This window comes from Salmo salar, chromosome 20 (genome assembly GCF_965601325.2).
Source record: "Salmo salar chromosome 20, fSalSal1, whole genome shotgun sequence".
NCBI classification, from domain to species: Eukaryota; Metazoa; Chordata; class Actinopteri; order Salmoniformes; family Salmonidae; genus Salmo; species Salmo salar.
In genome coordinates this window covers 55944760-55969949 of record NC_138310.1, presented here as the reverse complement: position 1 = coordinate 55969949, position 25190 = coordinate 55944760, and the positions used below count along the sequence as shown (strand labels likewise).

The 25190-nt window shown below is 41.9% G+C and overlaps 1 protein-coding gene across 1 annotated transcript in view; it reads right to left on the bottom strand.

Annotated features, from left to right (window-relative positions):
- Positions 1-2827: 2827 nt before the first annotated feature.
- LOC106580879 (transmembrane protein 255B) overlaps positions 2828-25190 on the bottom strand; it is a 31840-nt gene continuing 9477 nt past the window's right edge. Inside the window, exons 4-9 of the mRNA XM_014162403.3 lie at positions 21880-21969; positions 15285-15365; positions 15001-15086; positions 9722-9881; positions 5727-5843; positions 2828-3340 (exon numbers count right to left, since the gene is read on the bottom strand). Coding sequence (XP_014017878.2) covers positions 3194-3340; positions 5727-5843; positions 9722-9881; positions 15001-15086; positions 15285-15365; positions 21880-21969 — 681 coding nt within the window. The 3' untranslated portion in view covers positions 2828-3193. The remainder of the gene's footprint in view (positions 3341-5726; positions 5844-9721; positions 9882-15000; positions 15087-15284; positions 15366-21879; positions 21970-25190) is intronic.

The following is a 25190-nucleotide window of genomic DNA, read 5'->3' as shown; positions in this document are numbered from 1 at the left end:
ATGAAATTAAAAGCTATATTATGATGTATACTTGCATGCCTTTGGTATGTCATAGAATAAAGCAAAGAAGCTGTGAAAATAGATTAATTATTGCTTATTCTACAAATACATTCTAAAATGGCCTGGACACATTTGTTGTTACTTAGAAAATATAATAAATCATTGGATTATAGTGATATTTCAAACTAATTAGTTTCTTTAATTAGTATCACACATGTCTCCAATCATGTAATCAGTCATTCAGCCTATTTAAATGGAGAAAAGTAGTCAATGTGCTGTTTGGTATCATTGTGTGCACCACACTGAACATGGACCAGAGAAAGCAAAGGAGAGATTTGTCTGAGGAGATCAGAAAGAAAATAATAGACAAGCATGGTAAAGGTAAAGGCTACAAGACCATCTCCAAGCAGCTTGATGTTCCTGTGACAACAGTTGCAAATATTATTAAGAAGTTTAAGGTCCATGGAACTGTAGCCAACCTCCCTGGGCGTGGCCGCAAGAGGAAAATCAACCCCAGATTGAACAGAAGGATAGTGCGAATGGTAGAAAAATAACCAAGGATAACTCCCAAAGAGATCCAAGGTGAAGGTACATCAGTTTCTGAGCGCACCATTCGTCGCTTTTTGAGTGAAAATGGGCTCCATGGAAGAAGACCCAGGAGGACTCCACTTTTGAAAGAAAAACAAAGCCAGACTGGGATTTGCTAAAATGCATATTGACAAGCCACAATCCTTCTGGGAGAATGTCCTTTGGACAGATGAGTCAAAACTGGAGTTTTGTCACATCAGCTCTATGTTCACAGATGAAAAAATGAAGCTTTCAAAAGAAAAGAACACCATACCTACAGTGAAACATGGAGGAGGCTCGGTTATGTTTTGGGGCTGCTTTGTTGCGCCTGGCACAGGGTGCCTTGAACCCGTGCAGGGCACAATAAAATCTCCAGAATGCCTTGATAGTCTTGAGAGAAACGTACTGCCCAGTGTCAGAAAGCTCTGTCTCAGTCGCAGATCAATGGTCCTCCAACAGGATAATGTCCCAAAACGCACAGCTAAAAGCACCCAAGAATGGATAAGAACAAAACATTTGACTATCCTGAAGGGGCCTTCTATGAGTCCTGATCTGAATCCTATCAAACATCTATGGAAAGAGATGAAACTTGCAGTCTGGAGAAGTAACCCATCAAACCTGAGACAGCTGGAGCAGTTTGCTCAGGAAGAGTGGGCCAAACTACCTGTTAACAGGTGCAGAAGGTACCCTGAGACAGCTGGAGCAGTTTGCTGTTAACAGGTGCAGAAGTCTCATTGAGAGCTACAGAAAACGTTTGATTGCAGTGATTGCCTCTAAAGGTTGTGCAACAAAATATTAGGGTAAGGGTCCCATTTTTGTCCATGCCATTTTCATATGTTTTATTATTTACAATATTATGTTGAGTAAAAAATAAAAAGCAAAGTCTGACTTCTATTAAATATGGAATTAACAATGGTGGACCACTGTATTATTATTTGACCCTGCTGGTCATCTATGAACATTTGAACATCTTGGCCAAGTTCTGTTATAATCAATTTGATTTGGATGCCAATTTCTTTTGTCAGTTAAGTCATTTCAGAGAATTGTGCATTCTTGTTTTTTTGTGGAGGGGTACCAATAAATTTGAGCATGTCTGTATGTTGTAATTTCCCCCAAAGCTGTCCAGATGGTCAAAAAACATTGTATTCTTTCTCACACTAAGTTCCTGAACCATTTCTTAATGTACTGTACGGATGAGATGCGAGTTTTCTGTGTATTACCTTATACTGCCTATGAAACTAACTAAAGCAAGACAGAAGCGCCTGGGACAGAACAGTTACTCTATATTCTTCATTGACATGAGAGTGACAAACACCAAAACACAAGGCGCTCATCTTCTTACCAGACAGGAGCTCTCACATCCAGTTGCAGACTTGGATTCAAATTTAAATCATTTCAAATGCTTTAGCTGAGCTTGATTGAGCGTGCCTGGTGCAATGGAACCAATAGAATAGTCGCGACGGTGCAAAACCTGCCCACCTGGCAGGCTAAAGCAAACGTGTAAAGTATTTGAAAGATTTCAAATCGTATTCGAACCAAGGTTTTCACAGTTGCTTGGGAAAGAGAGGAGTCTAAACCAATGTTCTTGTGGTTTATTTTTGTCCTGTGAAATTCTTTGAGCCCTGGTGAGGAAAGAGTTTTTCTTGTTAACTCTGCTGTTTTATTTGGAAAGAACCCCAGATAATTACTCCATCGGCCTTATACATTTCCACAATTGTTTCAAGTGGAATTGTGCAAGCAAATTACATTTGGATTTTGGGTTCATTGGTTTTTAGCCCTTACGAGTGGAAAGTTGTATGAATCTGTCTTCTCTCCTTAAAATAAAAGGTGTGTGTGTGCGTGTCTGTCTGTCAATTGGAGGGGACATCTTGGGGAATTTTGGAGAATTGTCTCAGCTCTGTACCTTCTTGTGTTTCTGCAACCAGGGGAAGCACATTGCAAACAACATGTCTAAAGAAGGAAGAAAAAACAGAAGTTTCAGTTTATGAGGTATGCATTGTCTGGCTACGAGCTTGATAGTTCCGTACACATCCCCCTCTATGCCTATTGGGCTCGAAGAAAGAACAAAGTTCTTATTACTAAATTAGTTTTGGGCCCTAATGAAATAAAGGTAAACAATGTTGCGGCAATGAAGAGGCCAGGCAGGCAACATCAAGCAGCATCTCTAATGAATATGAGTGTCAGTGGGTAGCACGGCAGAACCTAGAACAGTATGGCAGTCGGTCCATTAGTTAATCAGAAAAAAAATACTTAACTAACATTACTTGTTATTACTTTATTAGCAGATACAGTTGAGTTTAAGATGTAGTATAAAAAGTACATTTATTTTGTCAAACCATACATTTCACAAAAGGTCTTAAATAACTAGCCTTTTCACTCGTTTGTAGAATGCACATCACAAGACAAAAACAAATTGACAAATAATTTGAAATAGGTCAACATATTTACATTTCATATACAGACATTTTACACCATACCCAACAACTATTCTAAAATAAACTCCAAAATACGGATCCCCCTGGATGTCTTGTGACTGTCATGTCTAGGGCCAGGAGTGCCTGGCGGAAACTCCTGGCCCTAGTTGTATGACAATTTGGCAGCGGAACGCTGGAATAGGGAGGTTCATTCAGACAGAAAAGCTCTGTGGTTTGTAGGGCAGCAGGTTATAGAGCGGGGCGAAGGGAGGGGGGTTGGGGTCCGGACGGAGGGGTTCTGATGGATCACTCTGGGGGAACTCCTTCCCCGCCGCTGGGGCAAAGTATAAGGAGGCTCTCTGAAAGACAGAACAGAAAACACAAAGCTTAGTTGGATTCAGCTAATCAGTATTGTTCCATTTGCTAATTTGTTCCATTTATAACTACACTCTACTTCTAGGTAAAGAATAGTTACAAAAATATTTTGAATTGAAAACCATGACCAGTTTGAGTGGATAAGCAAATAAACTTAATAGATGCCAAATAAATAGATGCCAATACAAACAAATCTTAATTTGAGGGAAAACAATATTGTTATATTTGTAACTACACTAAACTTGGGAATAATTACAAACAGCAGGCTTTGAACATCACCTGTTTGAGTGGAAAATGGATATGAAAAAAAAAAGTTTAAAAGATTCCAAATAAAATAGATTCCAAATGGAGGTAGGCCTAATGTTTCTCAGACAAGTTCTTGTTTTCTGGGGGTTTATTGGTTGGACAGTGTTCTTGTTGGATGCATGAACCTGGCATGGTCTACAAGGGCTACTTGGTGCTTTCTTTCTTTCTAGCAGCCAGTAGTTGTAAAGCTGGGTTTTAATACAGAGGGTAAGGCAGACGGTGGGCAGAGGAGGGGAGGGCAGCAGGGCAATATGGGATGGTAGAGGGAGCTGAGTCCTCCCAGAACATCTGTGAGTTTCCATCCAATGTACAGTATCTCACCCCTTTCTCTCCCCTGGGGTTTTACAAGACCAATTACCAGTAACAGGACTACTTGAGCTCAAGACCGAAACAGAGGTTGCTGTTGAAATATAGTGCATTCGGAAAGTATTCAGACCCCTTCACTTTTTCCACATTTTGTTACGTTACAGCCTTAATCTAAAATGGATAAAATAAAATAAAAAGGGCTTGTAAGTAAGCATTTCACTATAAGGTCTACGCCTGTTGTATTCGGCGCATGTGACAAATACAATTTGATATGCAGAGAAGAATGGGAGAAACTCCCCAAATACACATGTGCCAAGCTTGTAGCGTCATACCAAAGATGACTCGAGGCTGTAATCACTGCCAAAGGTGCTTCAACAAAGTACTGATTAAACGGTCTGAATACTTATGTAAATGTGATATCTGTTTTTTTTTTTATACATTTGCAAACATTTCAAAAAATCTGTTTTTGCTTTGTGTGTAGATTGATGAGGGGAAAAAAATGTTTTCATCCATTTTAGAATAAGGATGTATCGTAACAAAATGTGGAAAATGTCAAGGGGTCTGAACACTTTCCAAATGCACTGTACATCTTTGGCATCCTGGAAAAACCTTGGCAGGCTTTATTTTCGGCTGGTGTTAAGGCGGAGCTAGTGTCAAACACATGCTCTATTTTCCAACCCTTGCACCAGTGTTGGTATTTTACCTGTCTTATATTAGCTTGCTTGCTCTGAGGTGGGAGGCGTGGAGATATTTGAGGTGTGTCCTTAAAACGTGCACCAATGTGCCAATTTCAAGCAGCGCTCCTGGTGATATTTAAGACTCACCAAAAGCTGGTCTTAGCAATAATGCAATTGGTTAAGTCAACAGACATTCCCGTTTTTTCTTTATATTGGACATTCAATTTTTTTCCTGAATGGCCAGTGAGTGGCCAAGCCTCGACACACCCACAACTTGTTTATTTACCAAAACTCGCGCCACCGTTATCTACTGCGCCCATAATTCTGATTGTGAAAATAATAAAATACATTCAGACACACCCCCAAACTTATAATGCTACTGCCAGATTTACCATTGCATTAGATTTATTAAAATAGAACCCTCTATCTCCAAAAATGAAACTTTTCATAAACTGATTTGTTAAATATATTTTCAGATCTATTACCATATAGTCACGGATATTCACAAGGTGTTTGGAGTGACTTTGATTGGTCTTAAAGTCATTAAACTTTCACTGCACGTTTTTGTTTCTGTTTTTTTTTTGACACACATTGAAAGTAGTCATTCGCTTGAAAAAAAAATCTGAAAGGTTACATGGAGATACAAGGTTTATCCGGGACGGCAATGATTTATTTCTACAACCTCCGCTTCAGTCTTGGGCTTAATTGATCTAGTAAAATCATAGCAGAGAAATGGGTCAGATTCATTATATGGAAACAGCAAATGTGGGTCATGAGCCTTACCTGTGTGGGTAGGCAAGCAGGGTTAGGGATAGGGACACCCTTATTACAGTAACAGTCACTTCAACACTGAAGATTCAGTGGAAGCAGCAATTTTATCGTTGTGTTTTGCAATAAATAGGTTTCATGGTGTGTTTATCATGCATTTCATGTGGATGTAGTTTTTTATGTATTCAATATCTGTAAGAGATGTTTGCTTTGACACTTACCCAGTGGGTTTTGCTCTTATCTGTTCCAATACTAACAGGAGTGGAGGGTGTGAGCAAACAGAATTACGAGTGTGTGTGTGTATGTGACTGACCGGGTAGAGGTGTTGGTGTCCTTTGTTGGTGTTGTCCATCAGCAGGGGGGCAGTGGGGGAGGAAAGACATCCCCCCTCTGAGAGATGAGATGACAACCGGGTCACTGAGTTGCTCCTCTGTCAAACACATACACAAAGAGAGACACACACAAACACATTTTGGAATGTTGTGAAATGTGTTGTGATCCTCTTGTGTGTATTCTGAAATATTCTCAAACACAAACACACATTAAGGGTTGTGCTGGATATCTGAAATGATATTGTCACCTGGCCTGGCATCAGCAGTCTGCCAAATGGATGACCCCTCCAAAACAAACGCACAAACAACCGCTTGTTCACACACACACATACACACACACCCTGACACGCTGCTCATCAAACAGAAGTGGTGGGGAGAGAGAATTATAGCGATGCCGTGTTGTTTGGATAAGACATGAAGGGTTGGGGGGATCCTGGGGTGGAAGGGAAGAGCTCAGATTTCCAAGAAACAATTATCTCTGACGTTGATGTGTGTCTTCCTGGGCTATGCCCTGCTGTGTCTCCCAGCTCTATCGTGCCGCAACACAGAACATAAGCTCCTTCTTCTAATATAATCAGGGCCGGTTAGCTGTTCTGGTTCTGCTGGGGACATTTAACATAGGATGATCGCCAGAGAGATATCTTTCTTTCCTCTTAAGTGAGTCGTGACATTTCTAATCTGGATTGCCGGGAAACTAAAAGACGCACTTTTGTATTCGATTTTATCATCAGAAAGGTTTAAGCCTTTCCCAACCCCCATCCACTCCTTCAAAGCTTTGCTCAGATATGATAGCAGATAGACCTGGGTTCAAAAACTATTTTAAATAATTGTAAATACTTGACCTGTGCTTGATTGAGCTTGCCTGGCTTAATGGACTGATAAAATAGTTCCAAAACTGTAAACCCTGCACATCTGGCACTCCAGGCAGGCTAAAACCAACACTGACAGTATTTGGACGATTTCATAGCAGAAGAACAATGATAGCAGAAGAAGGTCTTGTAAAGTTTAACGGCTTCCCGGCCCACACCCCTACTGGCTCACACGGTTCCATCTTGACACCATATGTCCATAGGAGTCATCCTGATACATCATCTGGGAGATTGTCTGTAATTTGATACCTCTGCTACTCTCCACAACTCCTATCTCTTGCTGTGTTCGTCCTCGACAGAGGCTTCACCTCCACTCCTCTGGAACACAGCTAGATACAGAACACCTTGTATGGACTCACTGTACTCTACTGTATCAATACCAGTCTCATCAATAGCACTATAGGTGCAATCAAGCAACAGTTATGCAATTCGCCTCCACTCACTTAACCTGTTGGGTCTAGGGGGCAGCATTTGCACGTCTGGATAAAAAAAATGTACCCGATTTAATCTGGTTACTAATCCTACCCAGTAACTAGAATATGCATATACTTATTATATATGGATAGAAAACACTCTAAAGTTTCCAAAACTGTTTGAATGGTGTCTGTGAGTATAACAGAACTCATTTGGCAGGCAAAACCCTGAGACATTTTCTGACAGGAAGTGGATACCTGATGTGTTGTATTGACTTTAAACCTATCCCATTGAAAAACACAGGGGTTTAGGAATATTTTGGCACTTCCTATTGCTTCCACTAGATGTCACCAGCCTTTACAAAGTGTTTTGAGTCTTCTGGAGGGAGATCTGACCGAACAAGAGCCATGGAACGATGATGTCCCATTAGACACCTGGCGCGCGAGTTCATGTTGGGTACCCTCGTTCCAATACGTTATAAAAGAGTATGCATTCGTCCACCTTGAATATTATTCATGTTCTGGTTAAAAAAGGCCCTAATGATTTATGCTATACAACGTTTGACATGTTTGAACGAACGGAAATATATTTTTTCCCCTCGTTCATGACGAGAAGTACGGCTGGCTTACATCATGTGCTAACGAGACGGAGATTTTTGGACATAAATGATGAGCTTTTTTGAACAAAACTACATTCGTTATGGACCTGTGATACCTGGAAGTGACATCTGATGAAGAGAATCAAAGGTAATGGATTATTTACATAGTATTTTCGATTTTAGATCTCCCCAACATGACGTCTAGTCTGTATCGCAACGCGTATTTTTCTGGGCGCAGTGCTCAGATTATTGCAAAGTGTGATTTCCCAGTAAGGTTATTTTTAAATCTGGCAAGTTGATTGCGTTCAAGAGATGTAAATCTATAATTCTTTAAATGACAATATAATATTTTACCAATGTTTTCTAATTTTAATTATTTAATTTGTTACGCTGACTTGACTGCCGGTTATTGGAGGGAAACGATTTCCTCAACATCAATGCCATAGTAAAACGCTGTTTTTGGATATAAATATGAACTTGATAGAACTAAAAATGCATGCATTGTCTAACATAATGTCCTAGGAGTGTCATCTGATGGAGATTGTAAAAGGTTAGTGCATCATTTTAGCTGGTTTTATGGTTTTGGTGACCCTGTCTTTGACTTGACAAAACATTACACACAACTCTTGTAAATGTACTGTCCTAACATACTCTAAATTTATGCTTTCGCCGTAAAACCTTTTTGAAATCGTAAAACGTGGTTAGATTAAGGAGATGTTTATCTTTCAAATGGTGTAAAATAGTTGTATTTTTGAAAAATTTGAATTTTGACATTTATTTGGATTCAAATTTGCCGCTCTTGAAATGCACCTGCTGTTGATGGAGTGCACCACGGGTGGCACGCTAGCGTCCCACCTAGCCCCAAGAGGTTAAAGGAACCCATACTCTAGATCCTTCATTGCTCGGGTCATAAGTTGTGCACTATAATAGGGAATAGGGCTGAAAACACAACTCACGGCTTCAAACACATAGTGCACTTAAAGTGAGTTGTGTTTTCAGATCTCAGAGGTCTTCTATTGGGATAAGTCCATGTCCCAGGTCATCTGTTTTGTAGATTCAGCTTGATCAAATGGAAAAGATAAGCACTCTGGGCTCCCGAGTGGCGCAGCGGTCTAAGGCACTGCATCTCAGTGCTAGAGGCATCACTACAGGCCCTGGTTCAATTCCAGGCTGTATCACAACCAGCAGGGATTGGGAGTCCCATAGGACAGCACACAATTGGCCCAGCATCGTCTGGGTTAAGCCGTCATTGGAAATAAGAATTTGTTCTTAACTGACTTGCCTAGTTAAATTAAGGTTAAATAAAAATAAATAAATGTAACTTCCAGATTTGTTGTGCTTATGTTTTCCATTCATTTCAGGTTGAGGAGGCACATAGCTGGATCTACACAACCTGAGAACATCTGAGAAACTTTGAATTTGGAGTGTAATTTCCCTAAAATGTCCCTATAATGAATAACAGTATACCCTTGATTCAATCTGTAGAGCTGAAGACCTGCGCTACAGCGCGATAGAAATTTAAAGGCAATGTTCCCGCGTTCGCAGAGACTGCATTTATGGTAAACGCTTAATACAGTATGTCGGCTCAATCGAAAATTACCTTTAAATTTCAATTGCGCTACAGCTCAGACCTTCAGCGCTACGAATTGAATCAAGTCCAATATTAACCTGTGAGCCCGAGGGATGTACCTATATAAATAACACGCCAAAGTATTTCAGAACCATGGACAGCTACAGTTAGCCAGTGCAGGAGAAAGGCGCTGATGGTTCAGCACCACGGCAGTGGAGAGCTCCACTACAGGCGGGCCGTGTCCCGCACCCAACACCGCTCATTATGAGCTGTTGCCACACACCTGTGGGCTACTGAGAAGAATGTTTGGAATGGGCAGGAGCAGGCCTGCAGGGCAAGAGAATGCCACTTGATTTTGATTCATTTTCCCAATCCCTTTTCCCCAGGTTTAATACAATATGGAATAAAACATGGATATGATTTAACTGCAAGTACTGATTAAGACTCCTGATTATACACCACAAACCTTTAAGCATTGCACAAGTTCATTAGCGTGTACTTTTAGCCACAGCCTGTCTCTCTCACCTGGTCCTTGATGCTTCCCAGCACGGCGGTGGTCACGATACCCAGGAAGAAGGCCACCAGGTTGAGGCTGGTCAGCACCCATATCAACACGTACAGGGACAGCACTTCCCCGCAGCTCCGCACAGCCACAAACTCATAGTAGTTGTTCATGTAGCCCCCACTACAAGACAGGACAACAGAACGTCACTAACAACAAATCCTATAACAATATTATTATATTTATGCTATTAATATGGCATTCATAGAATAACGTTATACTACTTTATAAAGCTATACTATTAAGCTAGTATGAAATGAGTTGGGCAGGACCAAGAGTACTCACAGACCATTTATTTTTATTTAACCTATATTTTGACAGGTAAGTCATACTGAGACTAGGGTCTCTTTTTCAGATACAATATACAAAATTACAAAACATATTAAGAAAAACACACATTTATCAACATGGAGGTCTCTGGTCATTAGTCTGAACGGACCAAGTGAGACCAGGGGCCTCGTTTATAAAAATGTTCTTAGATTTATACTTGAAGTTTGTAAGTTTGTAAGTTTATACTTGAAGTTTGTAAGATAATTTCCGACAGTGTGCTTACGTTGGATTCCTAAAACATACTGAGCATGAAAAACCTTGCTTACGCAGCTTCTAAGAAGCCCATTTGTTCATTTACGCACCTGTGATCTATAAATCTCTATTTAACTTAGAATTGACGGCACCTGAACGTGCCTTACAATCAGCGCTTTCCCCTTATAGAATGTTAGCACAAATGAGGGTTTAGTCAGGAATAGCCATGGACCAAAAGAGAAAATCTAACTTTTTGGAAGACGAGATCACGGCGATGGTAGAGGAGATTGAAGACAGGCAACATGTATTATTCGGTGGACTAAATAGTGGGTTGACAAACAAAGCCAAACAGGTAGCTTAGGAGTGTGACACCGCTGCAGTGAACGAGGTGGGGCAGCAAGACAGAACTGTGGCTGATGTGAAAAAGAAATGGTCTGACCTTAAACTGCAAGGGAAGAAAAGAATATCCATACATAACCAGCAGGAGAATCACTTACGTCAAGTCTAGACTTTGAGTAGAGATAAGATAATTTCCACGTCAAAGTAAGGTTTTATAAATAACTACTTATACATGCTTTTCTGCATAAGTCATAGTTCAGATCAACATTGATTGTTAGTCCGTTATATAAATGAGGCCCCAGAGCATTTCATTTCAGAGAGCTCTGTAAGTTGTTCCACATAAAGGGCACAACAAAAACTAAAATCAGCTTTCCCCAACTCTGTGGAGACCGAAGGGGCCTCCAGTGTTATCCAAGCCTGAGACTGGGTTTGGTAATTTGTAAGTTTAAATTGAATTAATGATGATAGATACATAACAAGTTTCTGCATGAGTGCTTTGTAGATAAACACATGAAAATATTGCTCTCTCCTTACATACAAAGAGGCCCAACTAGTGCTGTTACTGTGACATATTACCGCCCCACTGGCGTTCACGAGTCATGACGGCAGTCAAATTCCATGTGACCGTTTAGTCACGGTAATTAGGCTTCTCCAAGCTCTGATGCTGCTGATGGTCATTAGTAGCCTACCAAACATACTAACTGGACTCTATTGTCCCTCTAATCACTCTGACATCAATACAAATGTAATTGAAAATCGAATCAAACACTTCATCAGAGCCTATGAGCTCATGTTACACAACATTTCTATAGGCTATGCAGTTGCGTGAGAAAACAGAGTGATGGCCTCTATTAAAAAGAGGTGGATCCCATCAGCTTTCTATAGGCTTACTATATTTATTTCTCAACTTCCTAATATTAAACAAATTGCTTCTCTTTACAACAGGTATATAGCCTACCTGGCTGGAATGAAAATGAACCACTGGAAAAGCGTCCTCCATTCGCTATTTAAGTGCATAGATGACATGTATTTTTGCCTCTGCCCCTGTTTCGAGACAGGTGCATAGTAATGGCCCATTCTAAATCAAAACAAATTTCACACATATATGATTTAGTATATGTAAAGACAAGGTTAAATCAAGAACAGTTTGATGGGTGACAATATTAAGCTATCACTTGTGAATGATGCCCAGCTAGTGTGCAGTAAGGCAAGAAACAACGCATGCCTTTCTTTTGCAATTTTTTCAATTCATATTCGCACACCTCATGTAGCCTAGCCCATAGGCCTATATGTTTTGATAAGGTTTGTATCACAGCTAAAGTGGCCAAATAACTTCTTAACATTAAGCACATTAATCTGGTTTACAACGGGTGTAGAGCCTAACCGGCATACATAAGCAGCGCGTGAGTTTCAAGTTTGGGGAAGTACATTTTCACCATAAAAATGCACCTTTATAATAAACGCATTACATGCTTAGTCGCATTTGCAGTCACTTTTGAGAATGGTGTTTTCCCACTAATTGATTGCATTTTGGAACATTGGCGCTTATAGCCTACTGCCATATGCACAATGCTGTGCTTATAATGTGAAGGAATAGACTAATAGTTCATCAACATTTTAAGCTAAATGTTCTGATCTGTTGCGTCAGCCACATTTTTTATGCTAGTGGTTGTATTCATTTGGGATCTATCGCATCCCACAACTGTCCCAGACTATGTTTGGAATATTTATTTCTCGTACAGAATAGGTCAACTTTTGCACTATTGGGATAGTAGATCTCCTGCCATGTCAATGATGTGTCGTGAAACAGTGTTGTTTGATGAAGGAATTGTCTGTATAGTTTTTTGGTCCTTTTCCCCCAGCATTGTCCCAGCCATATCCGTGGCAGCAGGAAGAATTAAGTCCTCCACAATAGTACGGGGCTTGCCTGTCCTAGCCACTCGGTAGCTCACCATATAAGACTCTTCTAGCCCCTTCTTATTAATGGTATCGGTTGCTTTTATACATGTCTTACTACTCGAAAGTCGTCTTAATTCTCGCTCAAAAAACTCCCGTGGCGTATTTTTCAAATTGGCATGTTTTGTTTCTAAATGTCTGTGCAAGAGTGAAGGTTTCATCGAGCTGTGAGATAGTACTTTTGCACATATAACACACTGTGGCTGAGGAAAGGCACTACTCCCAATATACACTACCGTTCAAAAGTTTGGGGTCACTTAGAAATTTCCTTAATTTTTCTTTTAGAAAAGCACATTTTTTGTCCATTAAAATAACATAAAATTCATCAGAAATACAGTGTAGACATTGTTAATTTCTAAGAGAGCATGATGCCATAAGAGAAGATCTTACATAAATAGCCGCCCCTCCCTCCTTTTCTGGTCTATCACATCTGAAAATGTTGTAGTCCGCAATGGCAACGTCCTTATCCATAATGAAATTATTCAGCCAGGTCTCTGAGATAACCAGAATGTCAGGGCTAGTGTCATGCACCCAGACATCCAGAAAGTCCAGTTTAGACATCAGCCTTCGCACATTTATATATAACAGTCCTCTGCGAGATTTGAAAACAGCAGCAGTATCCATGGGGACACAAGAGTCAATAGAACTGGATGAGCTAGCCACAAAAGGCTTATTGATTGGATTCAAAGTAGCAGAGCTAATAGCAGAAATCTGGTAAATGTGCACAGGACTCCTATTGACAATACCCCTATGGTTATTAGCACATGTAGCAAAACGATAGCTTGATATAAAAATATTAATAGCATAGGTTGGGCTAACAACAGTGGGTTCCTTATGGGAGCTAACAGAGCTATCAATGGAAATGAAATTAACAGGCATAGAATGACTATTTACAATACCCTATCAACATGGGAAATTGTGGCAGAATGATATCGCTTTGATTTAATGGGAGTAAATACCTTTGAGGAGCTTGATTTGATCAGTCATTGCCTCAGCACTGCTTTTTAGTGTTTGGACAGGATCCAGGCACCCAAATGATTAGGGTGGATCCCATCCTCCTTATAGAGCATCCTCTGCTTCCAAAAGGTTTAAAAGTTGGCTACAAAGTTTACACCCAAGGAACTGCAGTAGGCAGCGGAACCTATGGATCCAGGGCGGTGAAGCTGTTTGAAGTCTATAACCGGTCAGGGCTTCCCAGCGCCAAGGAGGCCTCAATTACCAAAGGCCGCTGCTTTCGACTTCCACGGCAAGTGTCATGTCTCCATGGCTGGTTCATGGCTGGTTGGCAGGGTCAACAATAGGAACATCTACTAAGTCATCCATAAGCATCCTACTAAGTCAGAGGGGGGATCCCTGCATAGCACCGGCCAGTCGGTTATGGAAAGACGACACGGCGGCGACACTCCCATCAGGTCAGAGCGGCGTCCAGCTACTGGAGTAGAAGAGAAAGAGAAAGTAGGCGGACGTGGATTCCCCAGTAGCTTGTGTAAGATCGCTACTTGTTTGCTAAGAGTAGCCACTTCGCCTCTGTAGTCCTCCGCGAGCAAACAGTTGCTGCATTGAAAGTCCGGACAGTCCACAATGTCCCAGAATAGAGCAAAATAAACACAGCTTCTGCAGCATTTAAACCGTTCGTTAGAAACCTTCACTTGAAACTACAGGCTAGGTAAGATAGATAGGCTAACTGGACTTCCGTGTCTCTCTTCTTGACAGGAATTTACTAAAGGTTTGCTATAAACTACATTGGGTTTGCAAATACAGCCCGCACCCTGCTTCCCGAAACAAGCACGGCCTGTGAAATGTCAAACACACAAGCAACACAAACCTGAGTCACACACCAGTACGGAAAACAGAGAGAAAGCAGAGGACTTTCTCACTGTATGGATCCTGCCTGCACATACACTATAGGACCCGGAGATTACCAACTTGGTGCTGTAGAAGCAAGCAGTAAATTGCAGAGCAGTGAGCCAAAACACCGGTCAACAAGTGAAAGAAAGACAGGTAGTAGGAGCATTCGCTTACCAAGGAGCAGCGAATGATGGCTCATGAGGGAAGTGAGACGAGTTGGTCTGTACACCATTTGACCTGGCTAGGAAACACTCAGCGCTAGTCTGAGCCTACTTCAGCTTAAATATGGCACAATCACTCCATACCTTATCATCGTGATAGCTAATGTGTGAAGAGCATTCTGGCACAAAATGCCTTCCAAGCATCAGACAGGTGGGTGGGTTCTACACATTGCTGATGTGAGGGGTGAGTTACCACATATACTGTATATAAAGTTATTTTAGTTAGATTATTAAAGTTAGTTAGATTATTACCGGTTGGATCTGCGGCTTATCAGACTTGCTTTCAATGAGAAATCTGTTGGGTCGTACACAAAGCTACATGATGGACCTTTAATGTATGTGTATCTTTGACTCACTTGGCACAGTCATAAAGGTCGCAGCAGTAGCAGGTCCCACTGCGTACCTTCATAGTACATGACTCCGTGAGACCCTGGCATGGCACCTACAAGAGGAGGCATACACTCTAATCAACAGTATTGAGTGACAGGTACAGTACAAGCAGAGATTAGTCAAAGGTGATAGACCCCTCCCTTAAAATGTATTTTCCCCCTGCCAGACAGTAGGTACTACACATATTTTCAGAATTGGACAGGATAGCTAACACAGTAAGTCATATTGCTATGCGTGCAGTTGTACTTACAGAGGCATAGTAATTCTCATAGATGTAGCTGTTTCCACTTGTGTAAAACTGGCATCTCCCTGCTTTCAGAGGACGGACATCCTGGTGTGGGACAGACAGAGAGTCATGATATCGTAATGCATGAGTGAATTGAATAGACTGCAGTTGTATGGTTTAAACACAGCTGCAATGACTCCATCCAATTCCAGCACATCCCTTTTGAATAGCATTTGCGAATTAGACTCCATATCGTTCTGGCATTGTAAAGTTCTCCTATAAAACAGATGACAGGTGTAAAATATATATACACTAAGTGTACTAAACATTAGGAACACCTGCTCTTTCCATGACATAGACTGACCAGGTGAATCCAGATGAAAGCTATGATCCCTTATTGATGTCTCCTGTTAAATCCACTTCGATCAGTGTAGATGAAGGGGAGGAGGCAGGTTAAAGAAGAATTTGTAAGCCTTGAGACAATTGAGACATGGATTGTGTGCTATTCAGAGAGGGAATGGGCAAGACAAAAGATTTAAGTGCGTTTGAATGGGGTATGGTAGTAGGTTCCAGGTGCACCGGTTTGAGTGTGTCAAAAACTGCAACGCTGCTGGGTTTTTCCACTCTTAACAGTTTCCCGTGTGTATCACGACCCAAAGGACATCCAGTGATACAACTATGGGAAGCATTGGAGTCAACATGGGCCAGCATCCCTGTGGAAAGCTTTTGACACCCTGTAGAGTCCATGCCCTGACGAATTGAGGCTGCTCTGAGGGCAAACGGGAGTGTAACTCAATATTAGGAAGGTGTTCTTAATGTTTTGAACACTCAGTGTATACAGTGGTGTAAAGTACTTAAGTAAAAATACTTTAAAGTACTACTTAAGTCGTTTTTGGGGGGTATCTGTACTTTACTATTTATATTTTTGACAACTTTGACTTTTACTTCACTACATTCCTAAAGAAAATAATGTAATTTTTACTCCATACATTTTCCCTGACACCCAAAAGTAGTCGTTACATTTTGAATGCTTAGCAGGACAGGAAAACGGTCTAATTCACACACTTATCAAGACAACACATGGTCATCCCTATTGCCTCTGATCTGGACTCACTAAACACAAATACATCATTTGTAAATTATGTCTCAGTGTTGGAGTGTGCCCCTGGCTATCCGTACATTTTAAAAACAAGAAAATGGTACCGTCTGCTTGGATTAATATAAAAAATTTCAAATAATTTATACTTTTACTTTTGATGCTTAAGTATATTTTAGCAATTACATTTACTTTTGTTACTAAAGAATATTTAGAACCAAATACTTTTAGACTTTTATTCAAGTAGTATTTTACCAGGTGACTTTCACTTTTACTTGAGTAACTTTCTATTAAGGTATCCATAATTTTACTCAAATATGACAATTGGGTACTTTTTCCACCACTGAGTATATACTGGAACCAGAAGATGGATGTAAAATATATATACAGTATATGTTATAAATTTTGCAGGTTTTGCTAAGGCATTGTAAACAGATAGTAGTTGTGTACTACGCTGTTTAACACATACTGTAGATAAGTATATCAACTAGTTGGACACTACGTTGGACACTACGTTGGAACTAGTCAAGTCAACTCTGTTATTGACATTTGTAAGTACCGAATGCATACAGATGAAGGATGTTCATTTGATCACCCAGTTGCAGGAGAACTTTCCTGAAAGCAGTAAATGTAAAACTTGTAGTGCAATTTCCACTTTTAAATTTCAGACTTAATTTTCTCTTATGAAAAATGTATTAACCCCCACAACAATGTTGTCTAATCCACATAATAATTTACATTTCCTTTTGCTGCAGGATTACCTTTCTGCTGTAGCAAATATGCTCAAATTAAGATCCTGCACCTGTACACTGCATTGTAATGTTTCTGTGACAAAAGCTAGCATATTATGTTACGTCTAGTCTATGAGACCAGGCTGCTATACCCAAAGACTTACTTCTGCCTGCTTTGACTATATTCATTCTTGCTCACAGTTTAGAGAAAAACAGAAGAAATGCAGAATTTACATAATTAAACATTGCATAGAAAAAAGCATTAGAAAACCCTCACTTAGACACATAATACATGGCATATCGACAAACTTTGTTCATTTGGAGGTGTTATTGGTGCTTTGAATTTTACAATTCTTTCTCTGTTTCTGTAAATGTTTTTAATAGGGTTTTGATAGAGGCAAACATTCCTAGCTGAAGCTTTGTGATCAATGGTCTAATCAAATAAATTGCTTGCTGGGTTTCCAAGCCCTCCTTCCACTACATACTAACACAGACACAGATGCCCTGTACAATCAGACAGACAGACAGACAGACAGACAGACAGACAGACAGACAGACAGACAGACAGACAGACAGACAGACAGACAGACAGACAGACAGACAGACAGACAGACAGACAGACAGACAGACAGACAGACAGACAGACAGACAGACAGACGTAGGCACAATTCTGGACCATGGGTCATTTGCATCTTGGCATTTCCCTCGAAATGTACACATTAATATTATATTGCAATGTCATTGTGTAGCCATGTATTGATCCACTTTGAAATGTAAATGTGTTTAAAGTTTATTGCAAGTATTGAAGTTATATTGTGCTATGGATGGCAAACGGAACATTCGATCTTGTGTGAAATTTTCGGTTGGGTTAACACATTGAAATGGGAGAGGACTCTCTCTCATGACATTTACATTTACATTTACATTTAAGTCATTTAGCAGACGCTCTTATCCAGAGCGACTTACAAATTGGTGCATTCACCTTATGATATCCAGTGGAACAACCACTTTACAATAGTGCATCTAAATCTTTTAAGGGGGGGGGGTTAGAAGGATTACTTTATCCTATCCTAGGTATTCCTTAAAGAGGTGGGGTTTCAGGTGTCTCCGGAAGGTGGTGATTGACTCCGCTGTCCTGGCGTCGTGAGGGAGCTTGTTCCACCATTGGGGTGCCAGAGCAGCGAACAGTTTTGACTGGGCTGAGCGGGAACTGTGCTTCCTCAGAGGTAGGGGGGCCAGCAGGCCAGAGGTGGATGAACGCAGTGCCCTTGTTTGGGTGTAGGGCCTGATCAGAGCCTGAAGGTATGGAGGTGCCGTTCCCTTCACAGCTCCGTAGGCAATCACCATGGTCTTGTAGCGGATGCGAGCATCAACTGGAAGCCAGTGGAGAGAGCGGAGGAGCGGGGTGACGTGAGAGAACTTGGGAAGGTTGAACACCAGACGGGCTGCGGCGTTCTGGATGAGTTGTAGGGGTTTAATGGCACTGGCAGGGAGCCCAGCCAACAGCGAGTTGCAGTAATCCAGACGGGAGATGACAAGTGCCTGGATTAGGACCTGCGCCGCTTCCTGTGTGAGGCAGGGTCGTACTCTGCGAATGTTGTAGAGCATGAACCTACAGGATCGGGTCACCGCCTTGATGTTAGTGGAGAACGACAGGGTGTTGTCCAGGATCACGCCAAGGTTCTTAGCACTCTGGGAGGAGGACACAAGGGAGTTGTCAACCGTGATGGCGAGATCATGGAACGGGCAGTCCTTCCCCGGGAGGAAGAGCAGCTCCGTCTTGCCGAGGTTCAGCTTGAGGTGGTGATCCGTCATCCACACTGATATGTCTGACAGACATGCAGAGATGCGATTCGCCGCCTGGTTATCAGAAGGGGGAAAGGAGAAGATTAATTGTGTGTCGTCTGCATAGCAATGATAGGAGAGACCATGTGAGGATATGACAGAGCCAAGTGACTTGGTGTATAGCGAGAATAGGAGAGGGCCTAGAACAGAGCCCTGGGGGACACCAGTGGTGAGACCGCATGGTGCGGAGACAGATTCTCGCCACACCACCTGGTAGGAGCGACCTGTCAGGTAGGACGCAATCCAAGCGTGGGCCGCGCCGGAGATGCCCAACTCGGAGAGGGTGGAGAGGAGGATCTGATGGTTCACAGTATCAAAGGCAGCAGATAGGTCTAGAAGGATGAGAGCAGAGGAGAGAGAGTTAGCTTTAGCAGTGCGGAGAGCCTCCGTGACACAGAGAAGAGCAGTCTCAGTTGAATGCCCAGTCTTGAAACCTGACTGATTAGGATCAAGAAGGTCATTCTGAGAGAGATAGCAGGAGAGCTGGCCAAGGACGGCACGTTCAAGAGTTTTGGAGAGAAAAGAAAGAAGGGATACTGGTCTGTAGTTGTTGACATCGGAGGGATCGAGTGTAGGTTTTTTCAGAAGGGGTGCAACTCTCGCTCTCTTGAAGACGGAAGGGACGTAGCCAGCGGTCAAGGATGAGTTGATGAGCGAGGTGAGGTAGGGGAGAAGGTCTCCGGAAATGGTCTGGAGAAGAGAGGAGGGGATAGGGTCAAGTGGGCAGGTTGTTGGGCGGCCGGCCGTCACAAGACGCGAGATTTCATCTGGAGAGAGAGGGGAGAAAGAGGTCAAAGCACAGGGTAGGGCAGTGTGAGCAGGACCAGCGGTGTCGTTTGACTTAGCAAACGAGGATCGGATATCGTCAACCTTCTTTTCAAAATGGTTGACGAAGTCATCCGCAGAGAGGGAGGAGGGGGGGGGGGGGGGGAGGAGGATTCAGGAGGGAGGAGAAGGTAGCAAAGAGCTTCCTAGGGTTAGAGGCAGATGCTTGTAATTTAGAGTGGTAGAAAGTGGCTTTAGCAGCAGAGACAGAAGAGGAGAATGTAGAGAGGAGGGAGTGAAAGGATGCCAGGTCCGCAGGGAGGCGAGTTTTCCTCCATTTCCGCTCGGCTGCCCGGAGCCCTGTTCTGTGAGCTCGTAGTGAGTCGTCGAGCCACGGAGCAGGAGGGGAGGACCGAGGAGGCCTGGAGGATAGGGGACAGAGAAAATCAAAGGATGCAGAAAGGGAGGAGAGGAGGGTTGAGGAGGCAGAATCAGGAGATAGGTTGGAGAAGGTTTGAGCAGAGGGAAGAGATGATAGGATGGAAGAGGAGAGAGTAGCGGGAGAGAGAGAGCGAAGGTTGGGACGGCGCAATACCATCCGAGTAGGGGCAGAGTGAGAAGTGTTGGATGAGAGCAAGAGGGAAAAGGATACAAGGTAGTGGTCGGAGATTTGGAGGGGAGTTGCAATGAGATTAGTGGAAGAACAGCATCTAGTAAAGATGAGGTCAAGCGTATTGCCTGCCTTGTGAGTAGGGGGGGAAGGTGAGAGGGTGAGGTCAAAAGAGGAGAGGAGTGGAAAGAAGGAGGCAGAGAGGAATGAGTCAAAGGTAGACGTGGGGAGGTTAAAGTCACCCAGAACTGTGAGAGGTGAGCCATCTTCAGGAAAGGAACTTATCAAGGCGTCAAGCTCATTGATGAACTCTCCAAGGGAACCTGGAGGGCGATAAATGATAAGGATGTTAAGCTTGAAAGGGCTGGTAACTGTGACAGCATGGAATTCAAATGAGGAGATAGACAGATGGGTCAGGGGAGAAAGAGAGAATGTCCACTTGGGAGAGATGAGGATTCCAGTGCCACCACCCCACTGGCTCGATGCTCTAGGGGTATGCGAGAACACGTGGGCAGACGAAGAGAGAGCAGTAGGAATAGCAGTGTTATCTGTGGTAATCCATGTTTCCGTCAGCGCCAGGAAGTCTAGGGACTGGAGGGTAGCATAGGCTGAGATGAACTCAGCCTTGTTGGCTGCAGACCGGCAGTTCCAGAGGCTGCCGGAGACCTGGAACTCCACGTGGGTCGTGCGCGCTGGGACCACCAGGTTAGAGTGGCAGCGGCCACGCGGTGTGAAGCGTTTGTATGGCCTGTGCAGAGGGGAGAGAACAGGGATAGACAGACACATAGTTGACAAGCTACAGAAGTGTTGTTTCTTGTATTATTGTCTCTTGTGTCTTTAGAGAACTGTTTCACTTTGATATCCTTTTTCTTCTGTCCTGATTTTCTCTTTCTTTTCTTCTGTTAACTAGATATTCTTTGTTGTTCTTCGTTAGCTAGCTAGCTTCTTCCAAAAGAGTCCCTAGCAACTGCTTAGCAACTGGTAAACAATTCAGCTAGCTAAGATAACTACAATTTTATGAAAAATAGTTATTTTTCAAAAGCCTATCTTCTTTGTTTGTTGCTTGTTTTTTCTCCTCTTCAGTCTTGCAGTTTTCTTTTGCTTTTTTCCGATGTACTTCACTCTAAAAACCATGTAAATTTCAATATTTGTAGGAGCTCATTTTTCAGCTGCTGCTGCTCAAATTGGAGTTCCGGAACCGGAAACCACACTCATCCACAGGGAGTGAGACTCAATCCAAACTGCTTTCAACATTACAGACAGGGTGGGTCAATCTCCATCCACATACGATGGAACACTCATGCATGAACACTAATATTACAGCTATTCTCACAAACACTCTCATGCACGACATCAAGATCAGAGACTGGGGGAAGAGAAATTGAGATCAAGCCTACTACTGACTAAAAGAATTAGAAATAAATGAGTTTTTCCCCCCTAAGATTGCTATTTTCACTCTGAATGAGAAATAAATTAGCTTTAGGTAAGATTTTCATTTACGGTCACAATTGTCTCAAACCCCCTGTGATCTGTTGAGTTGAAAGACACACGTGGAGCAGCAACGTGACTCACCATGTTGAAAACGATGAAGACGCCATCCACCACCAGACACAGGAAGGAGGCAATGATCCCGAAGCTGAGGAAAATAATGGCCGCCACAAGCTGGAGAGAAAGGGAATAAGACATTATTAGAAAAGATAGAAACATACATAAATGACTGAGCACATGCTAGCAGGACTAATGTTCAACAACAAAACTAGGTTGACAGTACACTGTATATATCCTCCCAAGTGTGTTGTAGCAATCCCACTGGGCACCAACATCAAGTCATCGTCTATTCCACGTTGGTTCAAGGTCATTTACATGAAATGACGTGGAAACAACGTTGATTCAACCAGTGTGTGCCCAGTGGGATTTTTAAAGTTTTCAATTTCATCATCTGTCTGATGAAGACAGAAGACCAAATTATTGTTACAATAAACATGCTTGGGAGCCTATATTGATTTAAGACATTATGTCAGACAAAATGCAAACAGCTGTGTCAAAGCAAAATTTTTACTCAACTCAAGTGAAAAGAGAGAGACACAGGTTGAACGGTATAATGATTAAAAGAGAAACACAGTATGAAGGAACACGGAGAAACACATGTAAAAACCACAACAACTGTTTATGGTCAAAAGCATGTTATGTGCTCAGTGCCATTTAACCCAAGCTCTGTTGAGTAAAAACAGACTTCCTTTTTAACGTAATATTATTTACTTGCAACCTGGTTTCTGTCTTTATGTCTGACAGTTCAGCTACCCTATCCTGACATCTAACTTGAGATCAGTTATGAGAAATATAATCAATCATATTTCATGATCGAGGAAAATGTTTCATCTTAATCCAAGTTGCTGGTACGAGAGTCCACTTAAACAACAAATCCACTCAGGAGATTCACTCGTTTTTCTTGATCATCTCTGAGCCGACATCTCACATCGGCCCTAAAAGTTGTCTCGCGGTGAAATGATGTCCAAAATAGCTGAGTACATTCAACAAAATGTCACCCAGTGTTAACACGATATCCACACTGAGAGAGAGAGACAGACAGAGAGAGACAGAGAGACAGAGAGAGACAGAGAGAGACAGAGAGACAGAGGGATGTGTTCATTACTCACTCGGCAAAAACTGGTTGCATCAATGTTGTTTCCATGTCATTCCAACAAAAAAATCTATCTGATGAAGTTGGATCAACGTGGAAAACTGATTTGATTGCAAAAAGTAATCAACGTAAGGGAATTTCATATTTTTTTTACTTAAATCGAATGACATGGTGGGATAAAATGACTTTGCAATCATGTTAATTGACATCTCAACCAAATATAAATGAAAACTAGAAGTTGAAATGATATTTGTGCCCTGTGGGTAGGCAGCAAATTGAAGAAAACTGCCTGAAATAGGAAGGAACTACAGTACATTGACCTGCCCAATAAGATTTACATTTTTCCACTTTTGTAAAACGTTTCAAAAAGTTTTCAGTTGCATGCCCTAATACAGGGGTTCTCATCCACGGATGTACTGCAGGGGTCCACGGCCAGATCTCAATACACTGCCTTCAGAAAGCATTGATACACCTTGACTTAATACATATTTTGTTGTGTTACAGACTGAATTCAAAATGGATTAAATAAAACAAATTCTCACCGATCTACACATAATACCCCATAATGACAAAGTCAAAACATGTTTTTATACATTTTTGCAAATGTATTGAAAATAAAATACAGAAATATCTAAAACTTTGTAGAAGCACCTTTGGCAGCAATTACTGATGTGAGTCTTTCTGGGTAAGTCTCTAAGAGCTTTCCACCGGTGGATTGTGCACTATTTGCCCATTATTCTTTTCAAAATTATTCAAGCTCTGTCAAGTTGGTTGTTGATCATTGCTAGACAAACATTTTCAGCTCTTGGCATAGATTTTCAAGTAAATTTAAGTCAAAACTGTAACTCGGCCATTCACTGTCTTCTTGGTAAGCAACTCCAGTCTAGATTTGGCCTTGTGTTTTAGGTTATTGTCCTGCTGAAAGGTAAAATCATCTCCCAGTGTCTGGTTCAAAGCAGACTAAACCAGGTTTCCGCTAGTATTTTGCCTGTGCTTATCTCCATTCCAATTCATTTTTTATCCTGGAAAAACTCCCATCCTTAACGATTACAAGCATACCCATAACCAATGTTCCCTCAAAAACAATGTAGGCACTGAGCAAACTTCAGGTCTGCTGAGCGCAAACTTGAACGTTTTGAAAATGTTGTACAACTTCTGCCGTGCATTTACTGTGAACACTGAGGCTGTACCCGCTTTAAGTTACAGTTATAACAGTGGCCAAGTAGGCAACTGTGGCTATTTGATCATAATGAAGGCCTATCAAATGGAGAAAATGCATCCCATAACATTTTAACATGGAAATAGCTGCTCTATCATTCAGCCTACAGTAGCAGACAATGTGTGGTGTTCAATCTAGGCCTACATTCCATGAGACTTTTGAAAAATATATATTAACCTGTTTATCCACTTGTTCTTCAGACAAGATGGTGACTGAAAATGTTATTGTTTGAGGCAAGAAAACACTTTACAAAATTAAATGCATTATTATTCCCATACCATTTTTACAGAGAATCAGACAAATGATGCTACCCTTTGCCTATTGGCTACTTAGCTTATTCAAGCCTGTCTCAAAATACAAAAGTGCCTATTACAGACTACAAAGGGAAGCACAGCCGAGAGCTGCCCAGTGACACGAGCCTACCAGATGAGCTAAATAACTTCTATGCTCGCTTCGAGGCAAGTAACACTGAAACATGCATGGGAGCATCAGCTGTTACGGACAACAGCCGATGTGAGTAAGACCTTTAAACAGGTCAACATTCACAAGGCCTCAGGTCCAGACGGATTACCAGGACGGGTACTCCGAGCATGCGCTGACTAACTGGCAAGTGTCTTCACTGACATTTTCAATCTCTCCCTGTCTGAGTCTGCAATACCGACATGTTTCAAGCAGACCATCATAGTCCCTGTGCCCGAGAACACTAAGGTAACCTGCCTAAATGACTACCGACCCGTAACACTCACTTCTGTAGCAATGAAATGCTTTGAAAGGCTGGTCATGGCTCACATCAACACCATTATCCCAGAAACCCTAGACCCACTCCAATTTACATATCGCACCAACAGATCCACAGATGATGAAATCTCTATGGCACTCCACACTGCCCTTTCACACCTGGACAAAAGGAACACCTATGTGAGAATGCTGTTCATTGACTACAGCTCAGCATTCAACACCATAGTACCCTCAAAGGTCATCACTAAGCTAAGGACCCTGGGACTAAACACCTCCCTCTGCAAA